The following is a 25,352-nucleotide window of genomic DNA, read 5'->3' as shown; positions in this document are numbered from 1 at the left end:
ACATAAAAGGGAGATATTTAGAACACACATTTAATAAGTAAATACGTCTAAGAGCAAATACTAAAGACATACTATGAATCAAAATAAGAAGAATTTACTTATATCCTCATGAAACTCTTTTGCTTTGCCACTGTGCATTTCCTTAAAGGTTCAGTGTGTAGAATTTAGTGACATCTAGTGGTGAAGTGGCATGTTGCAGCTGAATTCACCTCACCCTCCCCTTCCAAACACGAAGGAGAACCTGTGGTAAAGTTAAGTTGTCATTAAAACTGAAATGGTGTTTAGCTTGTCTAGTTCTGGCTACTGTAAAAAGAAAACCTGGCGGCCTCCGTAGAGAGGACCCGCTTCTGATGTAAATATAAAGTATTTAAATAAAAAGCACCCATTCTAGGGTAAAGAAAGCAACGATTTATACAATTTAGTTGAAGTAACTGGGGACCACTTCTAAAAACGTCAAAAAAAAAACATGTAATGCCTTAAAAATGCCATAAAATGCCGAACACTTGGATGACACAACAGGGGCAGTATGGAGGCATTTTATGTTTTATTACGTTTGAAGAAGTGGTAGTAATTTGCAACACTGTTTACCCCTGAAACCCCAAAAGTGTTTCACACTTCACCCACCCCTCCATCGGCATAGTGGTGAGTAGATAATGAGTGAATTTTCATTTTTGGGTGTTCTATCACTTCAAGGCAACACAGATTCCACAAACAGGTGCTAAAAACAAGTCAAACATGACTGTAGTATAAACACTAGGGTGTAACTGCTTTAGCATTCCTGCCCTTCCTCGTAATGCAGGACACAATACACACATCTGATGAGTAGTCAGACGGAATGCAGCATGTTGTGCTGCTGCAGTCATATTTGCACAGGATTCATTAAGGTTACATCATGTGTCTGCTCACTTTTAATGGATCCATCGCTTTTTAAAAATGAAGAAAAAAAAAATCATCACTGGGTCCTTCTTCGTAATCATTTCCTGGCTACATTCTTTTTAAGACATAAACATTTTAATATGGTAACATGATGGAACCAGTCGGAATTGTGTGCAGCTGCAGAAGGAAAAAGGCTCTAAATGTGAGAAAATACAGGACAAAACCCCACAATAATGTAAACAATTTATTGGAACAATGTACAGACTCAAGCAATGGTAACCAGTCACACTCACTATATCATCTTACAAATATTACAAAATTACTACAGTACAATATAGATTCTTTGCATGATCCAAAATATTTGGTGGCCCCAAAAGTATTAATTTTAAAATTCAGCAGCTTATTAAAAAAACTCAAACCATGTCTATCAAAATGATGTTTTTGCTGTTATTAGCAAAAAAGATGAAGGCAGATCGTCTAATCAAGTTCGAAGGCTAAACGAGAATACCGGAGTTCTTTGACAAGACATTCCTCAATATTGGTGGGTGTTTTATAAAATACAAATTTTCAATAAAGCTTCGTAGAAAGTCAAACTTATATTTTCAAACATCATGTTCATAACATAATGTCCATAAGTCCTCAACCTATTTCTTTGCTTTTTTAGGCGTTGCCCGTTTCTTTAGATACAGCATACTGTATATCTATTGCAAAACACCAACCAAACCTCAAAGTATTTGCTCTCAAGGCATTGTGTACACATTACACTAAATATTTATCGTAGTCTGTTAACAATCACTTTAGATAAAAGGTACATAAAGTATGTGCAAGTTTCCAAATTAATCTTCCCTCTTGCATTGCAGTCGTAGTAACACTTGACAGCTAGCTGTGTTTCACACATACCACACTAATGTCAATTCACACCCACGGCTACCCACTTTTAACACGGAGGGCAAGAGTTGAACTTATCTTCAGTTGTTGAGAGGAAATGGATAAAGGCGTGTACACATTGGGGGGGAAACCATGAAAACCAGAAACACTGAACACAGACGACCTGAGGTTAACACGTAGAAAACACATATTCAAGTAGTGACACACAACTACAATGTATAGCAGCAGTCAAGTCAGAAATACAGCACACAGCAGGGCTGGGGGATTTTTTTGTGTGTTTTATAGACTCTACACTCTTTCAATGACGGACCAACCGGACTGTGAACACACACGCACACACACACCCCATCAAGCTGTGATTACTCCATTGTTTTGCATGCCAAACAGCTGGAATGTGACAGACAAAAAATCACGTCAAAACACAAAATGATGTGGCACATTTAAGTATTTGCCTCTGTATTCCATGATGCATTATGTCCGGAATTTAACCCACACCCACCCCATTAACATTAAATCTAAGCGACTAGTTGTATATTTCACATTGTATAAGTTTATCAGAGAAACTAAACTACTTTTAAAGTCTAATAACCCAATTGCATCAAGATACGTATTATTACTTCATACTTATTGCATTAGGTAAATAGATTTTAGCAGCAATAGTTTATTATCTGTGTTAACACTAGAATCATATTTCGAAGGGTTTGGCTACAACATTAATTTCAAGCGCTTGTAATTTGAAATTTAAGTGCATATTATGTGCATCGCATAAGGTTAAATAACTGCAGTTATTACTCTGGCCGGCAGAGGAAAAATTACTGGCTGGGCGTTAAGAAAAAATGAAAAACGATTAAAAAGAAAATCTCCCTCTCGTTCCAACCCATCATGGAATACATTCAGCCTATCTGTAACGGAAACACACTTAATTAAATAGAACAGCGCAAAAACAACCAGGGACAATAACGTTGTGGTTTCACAGCTTTTTTTTTAAACTATACATCCAGCTACGGGGGTCAAAGTTAAGGGAGAACACTCCAGCAAGATTTACGTGACGTTATAACTGTCCCAGTGTTGCAACACCCGAAAAGGTTCTTTTTAAACCTTAAATTGAAGCTCCCCTCCCTCCCATAATCCCCTCCCCACTATATGTTGGGGTGTGAGGGGCCACCAACATGCAAGAGATGAAAGCATCCAAGTACCCCACGAAAACACAACCACCCAAAACATTACACAGTCATCCTCGAGATCATGCTTTTAGCACAAGAAGCCAAACAACCGAGAACAAAATTTCAGTACATTGAGAAAATAAAACATATCCAACATTGAGTTGATGGGCTGCATGGTTCTGATAGCCAAACGTCACTAAAGACGGGATTAGTGTTGTTGTGGTTCAAGTCCGAGAAACAAACGGTGACGACCGACTCAGGATGTCAACCCGTGTGCTTCTCCTTCGCGAGGCTCAGACAATAGAAAGGATGGGAAGCATCTAAAGCTCAGATATGCTTGCTGATGAATGTCACATCCACACCACAAGATCAGACTGAGAGATTCACTCCACCTTTACGTCACAGCCAGGATTTTCTTCTTTTTTTTTGTTGTTTTTTTTGTAAACCCAGTCATGCTACTTTTCAGCTGATTGCTGTAATTCTCACGTAGAGGAAACAAAAAGTACTGTAAGCAGATAAATTGCAAGATCGAAGAAGAACCTTATCACAGGGCAATGACGGCTGTCGAACGCAACGCACATCACTAATATTCTACAGCTTTTCACAATGATACAAGCATGCTACCTATTCCCAGAAAAGCTGCCCTTAAAACAAAACTGTGTGCTCTCCAGTGACACAATGAACAGCGTTTGCCCTGCTAAAGAATAGAAACACTGAAATTATCTGACAAATATATAGGCGATAACTTATTCTCTGTGATATGCAGCATTGTAAAATCACTGTCTCCAGAGATGGATCCACTATGATGCATTCTTATTATGCGCTGATGTTCCTTAGCCTTAAGCTATCTTTCTAAAGAAAATTTCTCTTGCTGAATGTTCACTGTGTTTACTGAGTATAATCTTCAGTTTAACTAAACTGCCATGAGCCATTTACCTGGCTGACATCGTTATACATGTGTGACTGCTCTTCTTTCACTTCCTGCACACAACATTTCGATACACAAAAACTCGTAAAACAAATTATTTTCTCCGTATCTCCCTACATTTCTTTTCAGTAGTTTGGTTGACAGAAAGTAAAGTGTTTGGAGAAGAGATAGAGAAAAAAAAAACAGATTAAGATGTGATTACATGAATTTTCCTCCCATGGTAAGGTTGTTCTGCCTGTCCCTTTCCCCCTGTTGCCGGTGCATAGAGGGCTCTGAGCACTGCAGCTACCACCTCCCTCCCACCCCGTCCACCAGGTCGGGGAGGGGTCCGCACCCCTTCCCTCCCCTCAGCAGGCAGACCCTTCCCCCCAGTAAAGGGTAACATGTTCCCTGGGTAAAAGAGGTTCCCTAGTTTGTCTCCCAAAGTGAATGACCTGTGTGCAGAGAAAAGAGAGCCGTCATGAATATACTGGAATCACATTGCGTATTTTCTCAACAATATGAAACCAAATCACAGGGAGAACTGACCCCAGCGATGAGGCACACTGCTCTGGAAACAGTTACACCCCGTAAAAGGTGGCAAGCCGCTCCTTCAGTGGCGTGGGGAACTGATCTGAGAATCGTCTCCAGTTTTCCTCTCCCACCTGGTTCTTGAACCCGTGAAGGATCTGAAAATTCGATACCAGGAGACATTTCATGCTATTTTTTACAACTTTTTCAAAATAGATCTTGTGCATGACAGGGTTATTATGACTGTCACCCTGGCAGTCCTCCACTAGGGGGCAGACAGAGCAACTAAGTGAACGACAAAACAAATGAATAAAAAACATCTGCATCCTAAATGAGCTTTGGTAGATTTTAACTGAACTATATAAACAGTCATTTTCAGCTTTTACCTTGTAGAACATGTCTCTGAGATCCTCTTTTGGATTTACCCAGGAGGCCACTGCGTCACAGAAGAATATAAAATCCTGTTCCAGAGAAGAGAGGTGAGGCAACATTTGAACTTCCAGAGAAATAAAAGAAAGAAAGCACAATGACCAGGCTGCTATCTTCGTGCTGGATCTCACCTGCACTACACCTCCCGGATTTACACTGATCATAGTGCAAATTCCTCTGAACGCAGAGTCTTTCTCCTCATTGTCTCTTATATTTCGTAGAGAGGTGCACCTGACAAAGGGGACGGCCAAATTTAACATGAGACGATTCAAAAACCATAAAGTAACAATTTTAGAAACTTGTATAACAACCATTATGAATCACTGATGCTAATACCTATATATATATATATATAACAATACACTAACATTTTATTGTGAGATATTCACAAAATTATTTCTTTCCTTATAAAAATGTATTGTTTAGGTGTTTTCTTTCCTTATCAATAAAAAAACAGTGTCTACAATGACCCGAGATAACGAGTCAAGCATGCACACAAAACAAATATAGTAAAACAATGTCTTTATCTTAATACAACTACTCTGAGCTCTTATAACTTGATTTAGTCTGAGCAGTGTGTTCAGCGTCTTTAGCACCTTGAAAATAACATTACTTTTTGATAGACTGACTAGAGAAGGTTTTGGGGGTCACTATGGGACAGGCACATGCAGCTGGGTGACTACTAAATGAGAAAGGGATTTAGGAATTGCTTTTTTTTGCATCCTTTCTCATGTTGTTGAACCAGCAGGCATGTGACAAATCTGATCCCATGCATCTTTTAGGTTGTTAGCAACAGTTAACGATGACAACAAAAAAAACTAAAAACTAAACAAATCAAAGTGTAATACACGAAGGTGCTACTGAGGCAAAAAGAAAATCACATGTAGGACCTAAAAGAGGACAGGGTTAGTCACATGGTTGGCAATGATTACGAACTGATAACAAAGGAAAAAAGAAATAAAAAACAGAAAAGACTTCATTTGAGAAGGAGAGTGAAGAGAGAAGGAGAGCAACAGGGGGAGAAGAGGAGAGCCACAGGAGACAGCGAGGAGATCGGAGGAAAGCAGAGAGAAGATGAATTAAATAAAAGATTGAATAATACACACCAGGGTCTTATAAACTGCTGTAGCATGGGTGCCACCTCTTGAGGACAAACGTAACCAAGACGACCAATTGTTATTGCTAAGGTAACGCAATCACGGTTACACACCACCAAACGCCAACCAAGACATGAGCAATGAGGAGGGGGAGGAGAAAAATAAAGAAAAAACAAACAACTCAGAGACATAAATCAACAGAATCTGTGTATGATAATAAACAGAAGATTTCACTGGTGTCGATTATTACTGCCCCTTCAGTCACGGGGAGGAATGTAAAATATGACACTCTAAAAAAAACATACAACACGTTTAAGGGAGAACACATTGACAGCTTTGACAGGACATTCATAGAAAAAGGCAAACAGTGTCATCTGCTTTCAGAAATCATATGGCTCAAACAGATTTTGTAATCTGATCCAAATCAATTAGCTTGATTTAAAATGTAGGTCTGAAAAATGACGACACAGGCTCGCTGAGGTTTAGCATGTGTATGCGACTGGCATAAACAAGAGCAGTTCACTTGAGAAATTTCTCCCTTAAACTCACAAATGTCAATTTTTCCATAAGAAACAGAAATGTGGTTTTTTTGTCGTGGTTCATTTGAAAAGAAATGAAAGATTACTCCAAGCCAACTACATGGAGGGAGACTAGTATCCAGCACAGCAGGTTCTTATGAGGCAGAGAGGAGGGAGGACCTAAGTTTAAGAGACACAAAACTATGCAACATTCTCATTAACAAACAGGCATTTATGAACAGTCCAATGACACATGCAGAAAGCAGATGGTATGCTCATTAGAGTACAGTTCAGTGCAGGATCAGCTGATCAGAGTCGAAATGACAAGTGCTGTCAATTTATTGCCACGCCCACTCCTAGCTGTGGTCTTACGTGGCTATTTTACACCAGATTTCACTCTGGTTGTCTGGTTGAACTGGTTGTCACAGATCTCTAAAGAAACAAACAGCATTTGTTCATTCATTTGTATCATTTTGCTTCACTGTCGTGTTTTCAATCGTTTACATTGAAAACAAGCAACAATAGGTGAAAGTAGGGGTGGGCGATATGACCTAAAGTTAATATCACGGTATTAATGTATTTTCAAGTTTTGGCACGACGTCCGATCATGAATCCGGATCATTTCGGTCCATTTTAACCTCAATCCTGGCTATGCTATGCGTGTGGCAGGTGAACTGCGTGCTGCATTCTTTTTTTTCCTCCAATGTGAGTGGGAGTGTGGAGTGAGGACACTCAAACAGGACACTCCGGCACAGTGAAAGGCAACTGGGCCAAATGCACGCCTGCCCTGATCCTGAAGCAGTGACAGTAAAGATTTACTGAAACCCTGTCAACAGAGTTTCCTCTCCCGTGGCTGCCTCAGTGTCTCCGTCCAGATCCGACACTCCACTATTCTCTTAAAGCTAAGACACTACTTTTGACGCTTTAGTTGATCAGTTGGACTGCTCCCTTTCTAACCAGGCTACGGCTGAGATAGCGATTATGTTTTACTTTCCAATATAATTCGGCTGTTGATTTATCACAGTGAAGACGATATTGCTCAATCCATGTCGTTACCGCCCACCCCTATAGGTGAAAACATTCACTGGGTCAGATGCAAAAAAGTGATTAATAAATTCTTTTAAAACTAGACGTATCATGTATCCTGCATCAAACATTGGCCATTCTTAACAACACTTAACATCTATTGGCAGATATGCATCAACATTTAAAGAACAGTAAATAAAAGCAACAAATAAACTGACAGCAAACAAACAGGAACACATCTACAGAGTCCCTACTTTTCCTTTTATTTTGGCAGGTTACACTTCACGCTTGCGTGAATCCTTTTTCTCAACGATATCTGACTCATCGCATTATAATTTCCAATTCAAAGAGTAAAAACAAGAGAGGAGTGTAACCTTTTTTTAGACGAATGCTCTAGGCTAGGTGCCCTACATTTAGCAACTTCAAGTGTTCTCGCAATCATTCACGAGTAGTTATTGTTAAAGTGTTGGGTAAATATGTCTGAAGTCTAACAGTTAACTGTGTAAGGCTGGGAACTCTCCAATCTATGTATCTCACACACTGCCTGTGCTTCACCTTCTGTTGTTACGATATTCTACCTCACCCTATGGTGCACAGTCAGACCACAGTAGTTAATCCCAAGACCGGGCACTTACATGGCTCGCTCGATTCAAGATTGTCAAGAATTTCACACCAGGTCTTGCCCGGGGGTTTCATTTACTTTGATGCCCATTTGCAGGCACAGCGCTGCCAGGTTGCAAATCAGCAGATGAACTACTTTACATTCCATACTTTGGTGAAACCAGCGAAACCTGTAAGGCTCAGGGCTTGGGAAGGGCGGGACAGGCACCGTAGTGAGTGTGGTGAATCCTGACTGAATGGACCTGAGTGTGTGAGCACCTCCCTGTGCATGTGGTGAGCTGGCTGGCTAGCTCAGCACTGCCACCGAGTGGTACCTGTGTTTTCCAGCAGAGTCTTTGGGGTATTGGGCCTGTTAATGATCTCCACCAGCTGGTGCAGCACCATGGCAATGTATGGCTGCATTTCAGGCCCTATGAGTGGAGAACAGATAAGCAATGACGGACAGAAATCTGTTGACTGTGCACTCTGGTGATTGTATTTGCACAACACAATATATAGTACAAAATCATTTACTGTGAATGTGTGGTAAACCTAAGGCACTTACCCATTTGTATAGATATCTCTCCGATCGCCCATGTCGCATTGTTGCACACTGATATTAACTCTGGGTTTAAATTAGTGCCCAGTATGGGCATAAAATCAGCTGTAAGAAGGAGAGCAAGTAAACTTAGCAACAAACTAAAAACGTATTGCCAAACTGTGTTTCAGAATCAGCTGCACAGAACGTACCGATGCAGGGTTTGACGTGCTGGAAACAAGCCTTGGTCAGATCCCCCAGCAGAGCAAACGAACTCTGACGCACTTCGGGCATTTTGTCCTGAACAGACGGAGTGAAGAACAAAAGGTTTAACACTGCAGGTGACTTAATCAGTTCATCAGATGAGTGACATGTTAACGCACTGTGACAGCTCCTCACCTGCATGCACTGATACATGAGAGTGAGGATGTTGCTGCGAGCAACTAGCTCCTCAATGGTGCCACCCAGACCCTCAGCAAGTCCACTGAGAAGATCCAACGCCACAATCATGAAATCTTTGTCAGGGGCCTCATACTGGTCAGGCTGTGACTGGTGAAGCTACAACAGCGTAGGACGATAGAAAAGAGGGTCAGAGTTCAAGTTAAATTGACGTTAAAATTAAAATTATTTTGAAGTAAAGCTCTGGAGTTATGGAGTTGGGTAGATTTCAGGTAGTTCACCTATATACCTACATATTGTTTTCACCACTTGGGGCTAGTGCAATAATCTATAAACGATAACCTATTCTGACCTTGTAAAAATTGATATCCTCAACATGTAAGGAAATGATTACCTACTCACACCTCCAGCAGACAGAGCAACATCAGCATTCATTCGTATTCATGTTTGTGTCCAACTGATGAATGAACTGAAAGTGACTTCTACAGATATTGACTAAAGCTGATTTAAGACATGCACTGATCTCCGGACTTTCTCTGGAGTTTCTCTGGCCAGCCCCCAAGTAAAAACTCTGGAGAATTCCCAAATAACTGATGTGAGAAAACAGCAGGAGATCCTTCGCAGGATTCACCACGAGTGTGTGGGTGTGTTGATGACGTTTCTAACATGTGACAGATGCAAAAATGGAAAAAAAAAGAACTATTACAAGCATCTCAAGGGGCCAGACACTGAAGAAGATGTCACGAGAGCTTTGGGTAATAAGGGTCAACGCCGGTTTCAATGTGCTGTAATTAAAAAGACGGGATCTCTGCAGCCGAATAATTCGTTATATCCTGCCTCTGCACCACGGAGATTTCTGTGTTGTTGTGAACGCGTCTGAGAGGAGAATCTCCTGCATTGTTCATGTATGAAAGGCAAACTCCGGAGAAAGTCCGGACCAAATTGTGCAGACATCCTTCGGAGTGTATGCATGTGTGTATATCTACACTTTTAAGGGTCCTGTGCTCTCACCATAGATTGAGCGAGGGTTTTTTGGACCAGGTTGACACAGCGCTGGTACACAGGCTCACAGTAGGGCAGGAAGCCATCCTGCAGGGCCGTGGCTACTGACGACAGACACTGAGGAAACGATTAAACCGTTAGCTGTTAACATCACAGGACTAACACCAATTACACAGGCAGTATGTGACCATTAGAAACTCACTTCTAATAAAGGGAAGAGATCTTTGTCTTCATCTTTCAGCTGGTTCCATTTCTGGATCAGTGGAGGCATCAACATCTGGATGTACTCCTAATAGATGACACAGATTAAATTAGTCTTCACATATACGCTGTATGAAAATAACAAGTGAGGATGGTAATTACAGGCATTAAGGTATTCACCCATACGTTCAAACAATTAAATCTAGAAAGCATGGGGGTGGTGTTAATTGGATTTGTTAGTTTTTCTTTAACAATTGAAAGTACACTTTCCACTACTACAAAAGTAAAATGAGGAAGAGGGAATAAAGAGTGCTAACGTGCTAATTTTAGAGTCAAACAGAAAAGTGAAGTGAAACAGTCCTTCTTTCAGTTCTGCATACCGGTTTATTCAGATGATGTCCCACAGAGTCTGCCAACGTTCCTATGGCGTCATAAAGAATAAGCAGATTTTTGTGCTGGTACTTGCTGAAAGCGAACACCAGCGTGTCCAGGATGAACGCCAGGTAGGGCACCAGCTCTGTACAGGCCTCCTCCTCCAGAGTGGCAAAGGCACTGGTCAGGAGAGTGGAGAGAAGTGGAAAAGGAAGACAACACTGTAAGTGGAACCTCTCAAAAACATTAATACATATCTGCGTGTAGTTCGGACTCCGAAAAGGACAAATGTGGGTCGCACCATTCACAAAGCAGTACAGGGATGACATTATGCATTACAACATGGGTTTACCTGCAAGCAGCCTCCTGCACCCGCTTGTTGCTGTCCAGAATACGTTTGAGCAGCTCCGTCATCAGGGGCTTCAGGTAATCATCTGGGGGCTGGCTGACAACCCAGTGAGCGTAGCGGCTCAGCGTCCAGCAGGTGATTGAACGGACCAGGGCCTTCTTGTCAGACAAACACTGGACGAGATGGGGGATGAGCTCAGGCAGGTATGGGATCATGCCCTGCATACATCCTGCAGACAGGGATGAGAACAGTGTCAACTCAGGCTGATTCCATATTCTGAGGGGGGGCTTTACTCCCTATGGTTTGTCTCCGGCTTTTTCCTTCCTCTCTTTCTTTCTCTACCTACCTTCAGCTATGGCGCCCAGCACAAGGATGCCGGACTCTTTCACCACCCACTCTGGATGGAAGAGCAGCTCTTTGAGGAGTGGCAGAAGGTGCAGCAGCAGATCGTCCCTGAACACGTTGGCCAACACGTCCAACGCTGCGGCTGAACACTTACCTAACGTTTGGAGAACAGAAGAAAGACACACACACAAACACAGAAGTGGACAAACATCATACAGACAACACAGGTACAGACATACAAAAAACAAGTAATCAATACACTAAAAAGAAAGGGAGACCGTTAAAAAGACAATTTATAATCAGTAAGGGGGGAAAAAAGTTTGACAGAGATGCAGACAGTTCCCAGAGCACAGACAATGAACTCACGCAGGTTCCAGTCAGAAATTGTGTCGTCATCATCATCCAGTTCATCATCGTCATCTTCCTCATCCTCGATCCCATCACCCTCGTGCTGCTGGGCAACTGTGCGCGACCGGTGGAAGCGCGGCCTGATGTCTTGCTCGTTGTCGGGAATCGCTTCGTCCTCCTCCTCAATGTCGCCCTGATGAGGAATGTGAGGAATGAATAAGGGATGAAGGGATGAAGGGATGATGTATGTTGCGGTTATATTACTCTTAACTTGGCTGAAAGGCGGTTGAACTACAACAGTGTGTATTTGAAAAGAACAATCACGACCACAATAGAAGTTCAGTCTGAATAAAATCAGATTCTTCACAGACATCATGTTTGTGTTTACATCGTTCTAAAAATGTCCGAAGTAAAATATACAAAACGTGCCATCCTGAGTGATGGGCCACTTCATCGTGTTATCTGTACAGGTACAAATACCAGGCTATATAAACTGACCTTGAGCAGGATGATGTCAATCTCAGAGTACTTCATCCCGTTGACAAGCACCGGAGTGAGCCTGGAGTGGACACCAGAGGGAAACATTATGAGGACAAAGGGCAAGGATAGGTTGGAGGCCACACGTAATCACTCACATCTGATTTGTGCTGTGGTACAGTTTAATGGAACAGTGTGGTGACAGATGTTACAGCTGAGGTCAACAGCCAAGGTTCTTAATCAGCCGTCCTGAGGTGGGGAAGAAGAATGTCAACCTGTGACAAGGTCTTCAGATAGAACCTGCCAAGGCTGCTATGAATCAACGGCTTTCAATATTGGTATAAGAGTGTCACTGTGTGTATTATCAGTAGGTGTGTGTGTGTGTGTGTGTGTGTGTGTGTGTGTGTGTGTGTGTGTGTGTGTGTGTGTGTGTGTGTGTGTGTGTGATCTTACTGGGAAAGGTGTCCACACAGCACTTCCTTACACACTGGCTGCTCCGCCAGAGTGAGCCAGAACTCACAGGCCTCCAGGGCAACATTTTCATCTTGGTCCTGAGTCCTCAGTAGCATGTACTGAGATTCAATTAAGAGAAATTACATTCAAGATTACATACGTTAGGCTTTTAATCACAAACTGAACATTTGATTAAAAAAATACGGATGCAATTTGTAGCCCAACTGTAACACAAGTACGTCTGTCCACAGGGCGTCATCAGGAGTGTACACAGACAGTGGGCGGCTCAGCTGTCGCATTCTTGCCAGCACCTGACTCAACACGGTTCTTGTCTACTCCCAAAATGGGCAAAGAGGTGGACTGTGGGTAGAGCTGAGGAGGGCCGGGTAAAGACTGGTCGCTGAAGCACATAGCTCGACGAGACCTGGCTAGCTCAGGCTAATAGGTTAGGCTAGATGCTATCCTTGATTTGCTATTGATTGATTTTGTCAACAATCCCATAAACAAGATTACATAGTATTATTTAAAAGACTAAATTATTTATCCTGACAAGTGGCCATTTTAGTGTTTAAGCACATTTTACTTTATCAGAAGTAAAAAGTGTAATCGAGAAATAAACTACGAGGCATCAGATACACAGACAACACACTGTAGGATCAGGTCATTCTTATTGCTTATCATTTGGTCTTTAGTGAGAAGTTATGTCAGTAGTAAAATTATAAAAATATATAATATAATCTGACTCATCCTTAAAATACATATAGTCACTCTTCTTCTTTCCACCAGTGTTTAACTCTCATTCAGTCCCCAGTCTCACTCACCTCGATGATGTTGTGCATGTGCGGCAGCAGACGGTCCAGGCGGACTTCGAGCAGCATGACCAGAGCTCTGCACACATTCTTCCTCACCTCGGGTTCCTCATCTGTTGCCAGTGCAAACAGGTTCTATGGGACGATAGAAGGACACCAGGGTCAAAAGGTGAAGTGTGTGAAACAACAAGTACCACAACAAGTAATACCAATAATAAGAACAATAGTGAAGCAGCCATTGTATTACATGTGAGTAACAAACTGTTTTCTGGAACAAATATAAACGGTGGTGACAAAGTCTATATGGTAATATATCCCATTATATCCACATACAGATATCTATCTAATGCTTAGGTTTTATAAAGTGTATTTTGCACTTATGCTTACTAGTAGTTTGATATATTGTAGATATACTTTTTTCCATTTGTCATTTTTCCATTTAATTTCTTCTTCTAACCTCTAAATATAATTAACACATTCAGCAATAAAGTCAGACTGATAAAGTTAATTAAAACAGCCAGAGAAAATTTAGGACAACATAAAAACAGCAGAAAACAACATCACGACGTGAACTTTTTCATTTGAGTTAAATATACAAAATACAAAGAATACAAAAGAAACCACATTACGTACTAGCCATAATTTGCATACAGCTTGGAGCAGGCAGGAGTGGCTGTATGACGCAACAAGCTGAGAGGTAGACCGCAGACAAATTGTCTGAGTGTTAGCTGGTATTTACCAAAGCAGGAGGGGAGGCAGTTTGTCTGCATAGTGTAACTATAGCAACAGATAAATAAGAGTCACACTTGCCTCGATGAAAGAGTCGATGTGTAGCATGAGAGCCTGGGTCCTGCTGATGATGAACTGATTGACGCAGGCGATGGCATGGGACCTGTAATACAATAACCAACACTTAAGAGTCACACCAACAATTTTACCTCACATGTTGCACGCTATGAATGCAGCCTCTGTCTTTTCCTTTGCTCCAACGGCACTAATTCAGGCTTCAAATATGAGGAGCTCTTTTCCACAGCGAACAGACGGAGACTCCAACCGTACATTTGCATGGACCTTTAATCTAGTCTGGGCATGAACTGTGCACGTGTGATTACATGAATCTGCTGCATGAAACATACTCACCAGCAGATCTGTTCAAGATCATTTTGTACAATGGACTGATAATATCATGCATCATGAATAAAATATACAACTATAGGGAAGTGAATACATAAACGCACTCATTGAATATTAATTAACCTCCACTGGATGGTGATGGTTTAAATAGTGTATGACTGACAGTGAAAATTACATTTAAACAAAACTATTGCAGTGGTTGTTCTATACCTGCCTGTTAGGAATGGGCTGTTTGTTTGCTTGTCCTGTGTTAAAGGGATAGTTTATCCAAAAATGAAAATTCACTCATTAGCTACTCACCCCTGTGCCGATGGGCGGTGAGTCCACAAAACACTTCTGGAGTCTCAGGGGTAAACTTTGTTAGAGTAGAATCCAATACAATTGAAGTCAATGGGGAGTCCTTCTTCAGATGTGATAAAACAACAGAAAAACCATAACATGCCTCCATACTGCTCCTGTGGTGTCATCCAAGTGTCGTTAAGCCATGACATTTATATTCAACTCCAAATTAGGTCATTTACACCAAGTTTTAACCCTAAATGTCCTCTGATATCTTCCAACGAGGTGCTTTCAGGGACCGTCGGAAATGCTAACGTCCGCTAGCTTAGCCACTTCTGGTGGATTTTTAGGCTTAGAACACAGTGGAAATGGTCTCGTTTCGAGTCCAATATGAATGTCGGGGCTTCCGGACACTTGGATGACACCACACGAGCAGTATGGAGGCATGCTATGTTTTTTCTGTTGTATTACGTCTGACGATAGGTCACTAATCAGCTAAACTGTTTACACCTGAAACTCCAGAAGTGTTTTGTAGACTCAAACACTTCACCCCCCATCGGCATAGGGGTGAGTAGATGATGAGTGAATTTTCATTTCTGGGTGAACTATCCCTTTAAGGCTGCGGATCTACTTCAGAATTATTCCTGGTCATTGGTGATTCCTCCTCAAACAGTTCTACAATAAACTGTCACATTTGATTGTTTGTGTACTGGACGTTGTGTGCCGAGTATTTTATGAACACTGGATGGTGCACAGTGATGTCAGACAACTTTGAGTTCATCCTACCGGGATTATCTGCTCTGACCATTTTATAGTCAATGTTTTTCATGAAATGAAATTGCTTTGTTAGTGCTCATGTGTCTGGTTTATATTTGAGTTTGAATGATTTTTCTGAACTGCTGTTATTTTTTCAGGCATTGCATGTCGGGTATTTCAAAGGCCTTGATATAAGGCATTTTAGCAACGAAACGAACGTCATGCTTTTATTTTGAAGACAAATTGCTTTCTATGACTGTTGCTGCCATGATGGAGATCAGCACCAACGTCTCCGATGTCTGTCCGATACTTGAACTGGCTGCGATTTTGACCAGCAGTTTGACCCAGTTGCTGACTGCCGCTGTAGTTTATCAGTGGACGCAGAAGAAGACATGTTTAAGTCTGTCCACTGACTATAGACACACTGCACCCCCCCACTGACTTCTGATTGCCTATCTAATTTTATTAATACTGAACATGTCCAAATCGCACCATACTCTGCACTGCATTTCCTCGGCCAATTAGCAAAACATATGCCAAGTGTGAAGCTGATTAGCTGAATGGTTCACAAGATATGCATTCCACGTACAGACAGACAGACAGACAGACAGACAGACAGACGTTAGACGGAATTAGTAGGTAGATGGAAAGCATTAGAAAAAAACATTATACCTGATCTTCGGACTGTTGTGCTTAAAAAACTGTAAGAACTTGGGGATCATGACGTTGAGAGGACGATCCAGCATGTCACTGTCCAGGATCTCAGCAGAGTCTTCACAGATCTTCTGCAGGGCTCCGAACGCTCCCTGAGGGATGATGACAAAAGAAAAGCACTAAGAATAACAGCAGAACAAAGGGATGAGATGAAATCCACTGTACAGATTCTCACAACGACCAAGCGGTTATACCACAGATACTGAGATGCTATAGCTAATAATAGATCTGTTGGTGATTCCTAAAGGAAGTCTTCCTCGCATGCAGTTATAAAAAGGCTATGGTGGTTGAATGGGTTTATTTTTCAGTTCCTTTTTCATATTGTGCTGACCTCCTGCTGTTTTTATAATATATGTTCATATATAGTGTATTTGCTCCCTAGTCAGCACATGTATTATAACCTTTTATGTAAGAAATATGGACTGTAGGTCATATTTCTACAGTCTGAAGGTTATTGGAGCAGGAAGGGATGAGCCGACTGAGCACGTTTCTGAGCACTAACAGTTGGCAAGCAGTCAGATCTAAATATACCCCCACACTCGTTCTTAATACTGGCTGCTTGACGGATGGTTAGTATGCATGCTCACGATATGCTGCAGACTCCAGTGTCTTCTCACAAAAATGCAGCCTGAGGATCAGACACAAGAAACGGCAACGCGCACACACCGTCGCTGTCTGAAATGTGTTTCCATGGAAACCGTTCTCACGTCTGCATGCTGCTCAGATGACAGACACAGAAATGTCTCAAAGAGGGAAAAAAAAAAACATGGGGGTGCGTCGAAGGATGGAGCAAGATGAGGATGCTCAAGGCGGAGACTGTGTCAAGGTCACAGAAGTCAAGTGGGAGTCAAAGGAATGAATCCATTTTCCCCTAATAAGTACGGTCGGCTCACTGGCACCTTGCAGAGGAGCAGCCGGCTTAAAATTCATTATGGAAAAAAATAAATCTGTGTTTCAGAGGCTGCACAGGAGGGACAACAAAATATGATTTAAATGTGAAAAAACAAAATATCACAAGATTTAACAGACTAAAACAAAAATGATTCCTGATTAGTCCAACTGCTGTTTTTAAATTACATCCTTTAAAATCTATCATTCAACTGATGGAGTATTTGAGAAGATTTGCTGCTTTTTTCTGTTTGAAATCATTGTAAGGTGAATATCTTTACATTTTGGACTGTTGGTTGGACAAAGAAATACGAGATTTGATATATTTTATAAATACAAAACCATATACTGAGAAAAATTCATTCATTCATTAAAATTATAAGATTGTTAGTCGCAGCCCAATGTGGATGTTAAGAGTTACAGTATGTGGCCACTTTACATTTTTGAAATATCACAAATCCAAACGTATTTCTTAACAGAACCATATAATTACTATTTTGTTTTGTGACAATAATGAATGAACAAGGACTAGTCAGCAGTTCAGCATCAGACTCTGGAAATTCTATACAATGCTGAAATGTAGCTCTATTCCACCTGATCCATGTGACAACATGAGGAGCACGACAAAGGGCCGCTCCCGCTGATGTCACGACATTATATACTGTAAGTGTTTGAGCGGGCGGGCGTGTGTCAGAGAAGGGCAAAGAAATGGGAGTGGCCTTCAGGCATTCCGGTGACGCTGAAGCGTAATCCTCCCTTCAAGTCCGGCTACGGAAGGTCATTAAACTGGAGAATGTAAGTCATACAGATGACAGCGAGCCGGTTGCCGGGGGCAGAGAGAGGTATGTCAACTGCACATCTCCTTTCACACTCCTGCTCTGAAGAAAAACCTGAATTATGGTGCGGTTCACATGAGCACAGGTGAGCATTTATCCTGTTGAAGCCGCATCAGACTTGACCCTCACAACACCATCACACCCGCTTTCCAACTGCCATTAATCAAAACAGTAAAAGTGCTCTCAGGCAAAACCTATATTAAGCCATCCACCAACACTGCACTTGGCATCCAACACACCTGCTCGTGTCTTTTTATAGAGCACGCAGAGAGGGGGTGGCATGGCGGTGCAGGGCACTCCTTCTACAACCCCACCACGTTTTCCGGGAACTGGTGTTGATTTGCAAGTAATTTATGATATGTATTGATAACCATTCAAAAATAAGACCATTGAAACTATCAAAATTGAAGACCTATTTGAGAACGTAGTGAAATTTAAGACTTAGGGTAAGTACGACAGACAGGAAGGTGTCCCCGAACTTTTTGCACTTCCCCATCATTAAAGGTAAGGTGAAGTAGCCAGGTAGAGATTCACCCTGAAAACACTGTGTAATGTCTCAAACTACCTGCAGAGAGAGAAGGTACCCATAGTCTTTCCCACAGCCAAGACGCGAGTACTGAGCCAAATTCTGACCAGGGTGTTTGTAGACTCAGTTATCAGTTCCACGTTGGTCTGGTTTTTAGTTAGATTACGGTGTGATAATACGTAATATCGTTGAGAAAGAACGACAACACACGTTACACATTACAAACTATGGAAGAAGGAAATGAAGTACATAAATAATAGTGCTAATAATAATAATAGAGCTAAAACACCAAAATAGCCTGGCACCCCAAGTAAATTCAGGATTATGTCTTCCCCCCAAAGAAAGTACGTTTTTAGCTGAGATTTAAAGACGACACACCGTCTCAGACAACCTCATTTCCTCAGGCAAGGACCCTGATGGTGAACCCTCTGACCACCTCCTAGTTTTCAGCCTAGATTCAGGAAGTGACAGCAGACCCTTCCCGAAAGATCAAAAGCGGCACAGATGTAGATAGGGAATTAAAAGATCTGAGATACAGCCTGGGGTCACACCATGAAGAGCCTTAATTATCAATAAAATCTTAAAAAAATCAATCCTGAAACAAACTGGGAGCCAATGTAGAAACTATAAAACAGGTGTGATGCAATCATATCTATTGTTTTCGTGTTCTTAGCCTAGCTGCTGATAATTAAGACCTAACTAAATTTATTTCCAACCTAGTACATAATATTTTAACGCATTTAAAACTTTTAAGGCCTAAAATTCCTATTATCAAATTTTAGACCTTTTTAAGACCCTGCAGAAACCATGTAAGACAATGAAATACTTAGAATAACACATTACTCAAAGCTGCACACCATCATTACCATATATAAGCTCATAATGAGTATAACTCTGTAACAGAGTGATGAGGATGATCTTGCATAGATCTACTACAGATTCATGACAGTGGATATTTACACTATTAAAAACACTTCACATGGCTTGGATACCAGAATGCATATAGCTCCAGCAGCCAGTAAAAAATATTCCTAAAATAGATATCAAAGTCCTTGTGTCGGCAGTAACAGCGTGGATTATCAAGGGGTCTCTATGGCAACAGTCAACACCTTCAAAAATGAATTTGGAACGACACGGGTATTTTTGCTGCATCCGAAACATGAACGAGAGCTGCTGTGGGGTTGGCCGAGCTCATCGTGGTTTACACACAAGAGGGAATTCTGACTTCTGTCCACATCTAACTCTCCAAAGACGTACAGAGAAGGTTATTGTCCACAGCAGAGGACATAAAGTGGAAATCAGTTTTAACTTAACATCATTGCGTGAGCTCAAACGGAAGGAATTGTTTAAAAATGAAGTGAAGTTACTCATGATCGGGTTTGACCATGTCAAAGGGCCAACTCACACAGACGCAAATGCAAGGCCAATATTGACCAAAGTTGAACTCCATGCAAAGCCACACTACAGGAAGAGAAGGTTTTATTCACTTCGCCCACTCGCGCGGATTGGTAATGAACGGTAAGCGAAGGTTCGCAACTGAAACATGTATATCGTGTATGTGAGACGTGCACAGATTAGCATGCAGGTTATTATGGAAAAGAGGAGCAGGACTAGACTGTCTTTAAAATTCAGTACAGTACATCCAGTTTAAATCAGTACATCCAGTTTAAATCAAAATTGGGTGAAAAAACACCAACAACCTTATGAAACTTTTCTGTGGAAAAAGTCCTTAATTTCACAGCCTGTAATAATTAAAACCATTATATCCAGTGTAGTATTGCCATTATTTTGCCACATCCACTTAAACAAGACTAGACTCTCTCAATGACAGTGAACATAGACCTGGCACACACACGCACGCACGCACGCACGCGCACGCGCACACACACACACACACACACACACACACACACACACACACACACACACACACACACACACACACACACACACACACACACACACACACACACACACACACACACACACACACATTTTGCGCCACAAGATTAGAAAAACAGTACGGCACCAATTTGAACCATCTTCAACGTCAGAACCTAAGAAGCTTTCAAAGCTGCTTTTCAAAAACATAGCAAGTCTTATGAGGAGTTGCTACATTCAGTCACTGTTCAGTATTAAGCCACACACACACACACACACACACACACACACACACACACACACACACACACACACACACACACACACACACACACACACACACACACACACACACACACACACACACACACACACACACACACACACACACACACACTTAAGGATCCTCTGCAGTAAATAGATGACCTAAATCTCCACTTCTGAATGAGCTTCATAAGAGCGGCGGGCTGTGGTGCAACTAGAAGAGACAATTTTTTTTCTGTCACACCACTTCTTTAAATTTCAGACAATCATGTGCACATTCCTGCTCCGAGCAGTGATGGGTAATCCTGCAAGGATCCATTTCAAATGCCCTTCGCCACGGCTGAATTTAGCACGACAGTTTAACATGCTACTTAATTTGTGCATGTGCTACGGTGCAAAGGTGTACACGTTCTCTACCGTGGCTGATGTCACAGGCACACGCAGCTGACAGCATATTAACAAGCAGGGAGTTTATGAGAGTCTAAGTATGGGTGAGGCGCCATCACACTGATCAGCTGATCCAATATCGTCTTCAAGTGGTGTATTTATCTACCATTACAATGTAGTAACTGTACAAGAGCAGATATCATCGTGAACCGATCTACATTTAGCACTTAAACTGGATACATTGAATAATAAATGATATTACACTGTAAATCAAATGGGGTCAGTGTAGAGATAATAAATACAAATAATTGTTTAATGATTGCTTATATAGAAAAAAAAAATTTGCAGTATAAAGACGGCACCATCTTGTTTTTTGCTAATATGCAGATTTAAAAAAAGCTATTCAGTGTGTCAGATCAGAAAATGGGGTCATATGGTTTTCTGGTCCAAATAATCTGTAGTTGTGGCTGGTGCTCCAGCTGTGAGACTGCCTCTGGCTCATCTGGCCAGCAGGACACTATCCAGATGCTGTTTTATAGCTGACCCAGCTCTCCTTCCTCCCCACAGTAAATAAATAAACAAACAAACATGCGGAACTGTGTGCCTGAACAGCACAAGTGAGCTACAACATATGTTCACAAAGGTGCACACATTTAATCACTACCTCTCTCACATACACACACACAAACACACACGAGCAGGTATAGAAAAGAGCTGATGCACATTTTTTCTTTCAATGTACTTTGAGCTGACTCTGCACAATAAGACAAGATTAGGAATTTAGAAGAACTACAGTAATGTTTAAGAGACCTGAATACCAACATTCGGCCAGTCCCACTTTGGGTCTAATACTTGCCAGAGAGATCAGACACCATCGACAACAAAATAAACATATAGAACAATATACAACATCTACAAACCGTCTACTACAGCACTGTTTGTCCTCACCTCACATGTGTTGTAGTCCTCCGAATCCAGCAGCAGGCAGAGCTTAGGCAGAAGCTCCGGCCAGTTTTGTAGCTCTCCTTTGGAGGCAATCGTGGTGATGAGGATACCTGAGATGAGGGAAGGATTTACTGTTAGTTACACTGGTGGGACACAAGTATAAACAATAGACATGTTGTTGTGTCATGCACAGTCTCACACAAATCCAAAATCATTCATGAATACACTTGTTTACCATTCATTGATTAAAATTGTCATAATAACTAAATAGTGTGAAATTAAATATCTTATTTGTTATGTTATTATGAAGTTATAAACTGAATTGTTTTATTGATGTCTTTGCTTTATTTGATACCTGCTTTGGCTGTCATCTACGACTAATACTGACAGGTTTTGACATTTTTCTGCTGTTACGGTCTTGTAATTAACTGTATTTTTAATGTGACAATATTTTGGATCTGCATTATCTGGTGGATACTTTTCTTGAGCAAGTTCCAATCTTATGACTAGTGATCACTGCCTCCAGTGGACTGAACTTACCCACAGTGGCCCGGATAAGGGGAGAAGTGTCCCCAATGTTTTGGAGGCACTCGTTCTTGATGAAATCAGACACACCATTGGGGAAGTTCTGATAGTGAGCTTTCACATTGTTCTTCAGTATCAGCCCACTCAGGGAGCGCGTTGGCTCATCTTGTAGGGTGGAGAGAAGACAAACAAATGAAAACATAAAGTAAACACACCGGTGGAGTCACAGCTTCAGTGTTACAGTGGTGTGAAGGTCGTTGACTCAGTCGTTGAATTGATAACAGGATTTTACTGCCTCAACATTACTGTTCATTCAGACCCAGCAAGATTCACACAAGCATCAGAACATAATCTAGAAGCTGTTCAGCGAAATGCTAGAATAATCCTTGAAAGTAAAACAAAGGGATTAGTTAACAAATGATGGATAGCTGCTAATGCTATTTGTGTGAATTGCTGCCAATATAAATTTAACTATAAATCGATGGCTTTATTTTTGGTCATCTTATTGTTCCCGAATATGCGGCTTGTTTCATCTGAACTATGAGAAATGCCTTAACTCCACTTAACATGTGGGTCATCTACTGTGCAGACAGTCAAGCCAAGAGTTGTGTGGTGCCAGGAATTAGGTTTAAAATTAGAGTGACCCATATTCTTAGTGCCACATCATCTGTGGCAAAGATGCCACCGGGGAAGCAGAGTCATGGCTCCACAGACCTGTCACTGGGCAGTTACATAAAAAAATGACACGTCTGTCGTTCACACTGTCCGGTAGCGTCGGATCATCTCGGGAACAGGGTGCAGATACGAGAACAGAACACACTGAAACGGACAAGACAGATTGCTTACCTTCGGATTTTAACTTTGTCAAAACAAATATTAAATAGTTGTTGAAGTCTGGATACTGGTTGAGCTGCTCCAGTCTCTAAGGAAGGTGGTTGAGGAAGACAAAGTGCTAACTGTACGTGCAGCGTGTCACAAGGCTGTGAGCACATTACCACTGCAATCCATAACATGGTAATTATGGTTAAAAACTGATTTGCTTCAGCTATAAGAGATGTAGAAAGAGCCGGTGTTTATGTTGTCGAGTGGCGGTGTACATTACAAATAACAGTATAATAACGTGTGTGAGTGGGAAGTCGGCGTATGTTGATGGGGGAGGTCATAAATATGTCATTTGACGTGACTGAATGCTGTACCTACCCAGCCAGATAGCATACTTAGGGCTACAACAGCATTTGGACTATGAGTTAATGACTCGGCGCATATGAAATGTAACATAAGTATGAATGATTTTCCTTCTGGGTTTTTTTTACACATTGCTGGAGGTGACATCAATTGATAATAATATGGTGACACCTACAGAAAGCATTCTGCTTCTGTATGACCTTGTGAAATCACCTCTTGATACATCGACTGATGACTTTGTTTATACTTCCGACATTCAGTGGGATGATTGAACAAAATACTACCGATGCTAATATTTACTACCGATGTATCAGGGTATTTGCAAAAGCGTTATTTTATGTGTCCCGTGTGCATCTTTGTACAGTCTTGTGTTGTGTTGTTGTCTTTCTACTCCGACCTGCCAAGGGTCTGCAGATGGGAACCAGCTTTAAGATATAATCTGGTACAATGCATCAAATGGGGACATTTGTGTGTGTGTTTTTTTACAGTACACGGTCCCTTTCAAATAAAATAAATAGTCCAGTCACTAATTGGATACATGAGGATTACTGTTCTGCTCCTCAATGTCATTACGTCATTATGACAACATGTATAATATGTTAACGACTGTCTGATCCCTTCGTGCATGTGAGACGTCACGCGTTACTGCAGGCTGACAGCTAGACACAGCACTTTGACTTGGACATCAGCTTGTGGATGATAAACAAATGGTGTCGCATGAATTGCACTCCTCGTGTTTACTGCCAGAGGACAATGAGAGGTGAGGGCGGACAGGGATGCGACTAACCGCTGGGTGTACAGAGGAAGGTAGCTCCGATTAAGCAGATGGAAACACACCAGCCCAATGTCACAAAGGCACGGCACGGCACGGCCCTGCTGAGCTTACTGGAGACAACACAAAGCAACAGCCGGAGCCGGGGCACCTGCGTACCAGCTCCTAACGGTAACCACCCGGCTAGCCCCGGCTATCGTTAGCCTGTTGAGTCTGGCAGCGCAGACGAGTGGGGAAAACAACGCGTTATCCTCCGAGCGGGGCCTCGGGAGAAGGATACTTGCTGGACGGACCTCTGCGTGGACGTGTCCGGAGACTGGGACTCTTTGAGCAGCTGTAGAATCTGTTGAAGTCCCTGCTCGTCTGGCTTCCATTCACACTCCATCTTGCTCCTCTGCTGCTGCTGCGGATAAAGGAGCAACGTTAGCCAACACACGGGATTTGTCATTAAACGGCTCTTTCAAATGAAAACCCCCGCAGATTGGGTAGACGTAAAGAGACGTGAGTTTACCTGTTCGTGTGCCTGAGGCGGACTCCGTGAGGGGGTGAGTGCGGCTGTCTGGCTCCTCAGACAGGGGCCTGCTTCACCCACATCCGTTTCCAACAAGCTGGGAAAAGCTGCGGGTCACACACACATAGACTGTATATAAGAGGCAGCCCCATCAGCTGACACGCGGCCGAGGGGTCCTAGTGCTCCAGCATTTAGAATGTGTTCGCAAATACACCAGCTGTTATCATCTTTAACACGTAGCGACATCAACGCGTGTTTTTTTTTAATTTTTGATCTGGAATTTAAAACCATTTTCTGTCAGAGATGTTAATGGTTGTATAAACACAGCGTGATAACTGTGTCATATTTACGACAGCACTTGAAGGCAACATGGTGCACCTGAAGGCCTCACTGTTGGTTTCGATATGAGCAAACGTTAAAC

At 41.8% G+C, this 25,352-nt stretch overlaps 1 protein-coding gene across 4 annotated transcripts; it reads right to left on the bottom strand.

Moving 5' to 3' along the window:
• Nucleotides 1-1,107: 1,107 nt before the first annotated feature.
• On the bottom strand, nt 1,108-25,033 carry tnpo1 (transportin 1). 4 transcript variants are annotated; one of them, XM_035184558.1, is made up of 25 exons: nt 24,932-25,033; nt 24,701-24,823; nt 23,310-23,385; nt 22,479-22,628; nt 21,942-22,048; nt 16,170-16,303; nt 14,139-14,220; nt 13,341-13,463; nt 12,520-12,638; nt 12,088-12,148; nt 11,608-11,782; nt 11,243-11,395; nt 10,900-11,125; nt 10,556-10,727; nt 10,177-10,263; nt 9,984-10,091; nt 8,973-9,131; nt 8,786-8,873; nt 8,601-8,699; nt 8,371-8,466; nt 5,901-5,976; nt 4,926-5,025; nt 4,752-4,826; nt 4,384-4,523; nt 1,108-4,289 (listed from the first exon to the last, which is right to left on the bottom strand). In XM_035184558.1, exons 2-24 carry the CDS (start codon nt 24,803-24,805, stop codon nt 4,416-4,418), a joined length of 2,679 nt encoding a protein of 892 aa, XP_035040449.1. In that variant the 5' UTR covers nt 24,806-24,823; nt 24,932-25,033; the 3' UTR covers nt 1,108-4,289; nt 4,384-4,415. The 4 variants fall into 4 exon arrangements, 3 of the variants coding, with proteins under 3 accessions (XP_035040449.1, XP_035040450.1, XP_035040451.1); XM_035184559.1 differs by having other exon boundaries at nt 24,701-24,820; XR_004698878.1 differs by lacking the exons at nt 1,108-4,289; nt 4,384-4,523; nt 5,901-5,976.
• Nucleotides 25,034-25,352: the final 319 nt, after the last annotated feature.

Source organism: Hippoglossus stenolepis, chromosome 18 (assembly GCF_022539355.2).
Source record: "Hippoglossus stenolepis isolate QCI-W04-F060 chromosome 18, HSTE1.2, whole genome shotgun sequence".
Taxonomy (NCBI): Eukaryota; Metazoa; Chordata; class Actinopteri; order Pleuronectiformes; family Pleuronectidae; genus Hippoglossus; species Hippoglossus stenolepis.
The sequence above is the reverse complement of the archived record's forward strand: the minus strand, read 5'-3'. Positions and strand labels throughout refer to the sequence as shown.

Coding starts and splice junctions, on each gene's coding strand:
- tnpo1 (XM_035184558.1), bottom strand. CDS start 24,805: ATGGAGTGTGAATGGAAGCCAGACGAGCAGGGACTTCAACAGATTCTA. Junction 11,783..12,087: donor TTGACATCATCCTGCTCAAG/GTCAGTTTATAT, acceptor ATTCCTCATCAG/GGCGACATTGAGGAGGAGGA. Junction 10,264..10,555: donor GACATCATCTGAATAAACCG/GTATGCAGAACT, acceptor GTCATCTATTAG/GAGTACATCCAGATGTTGAT.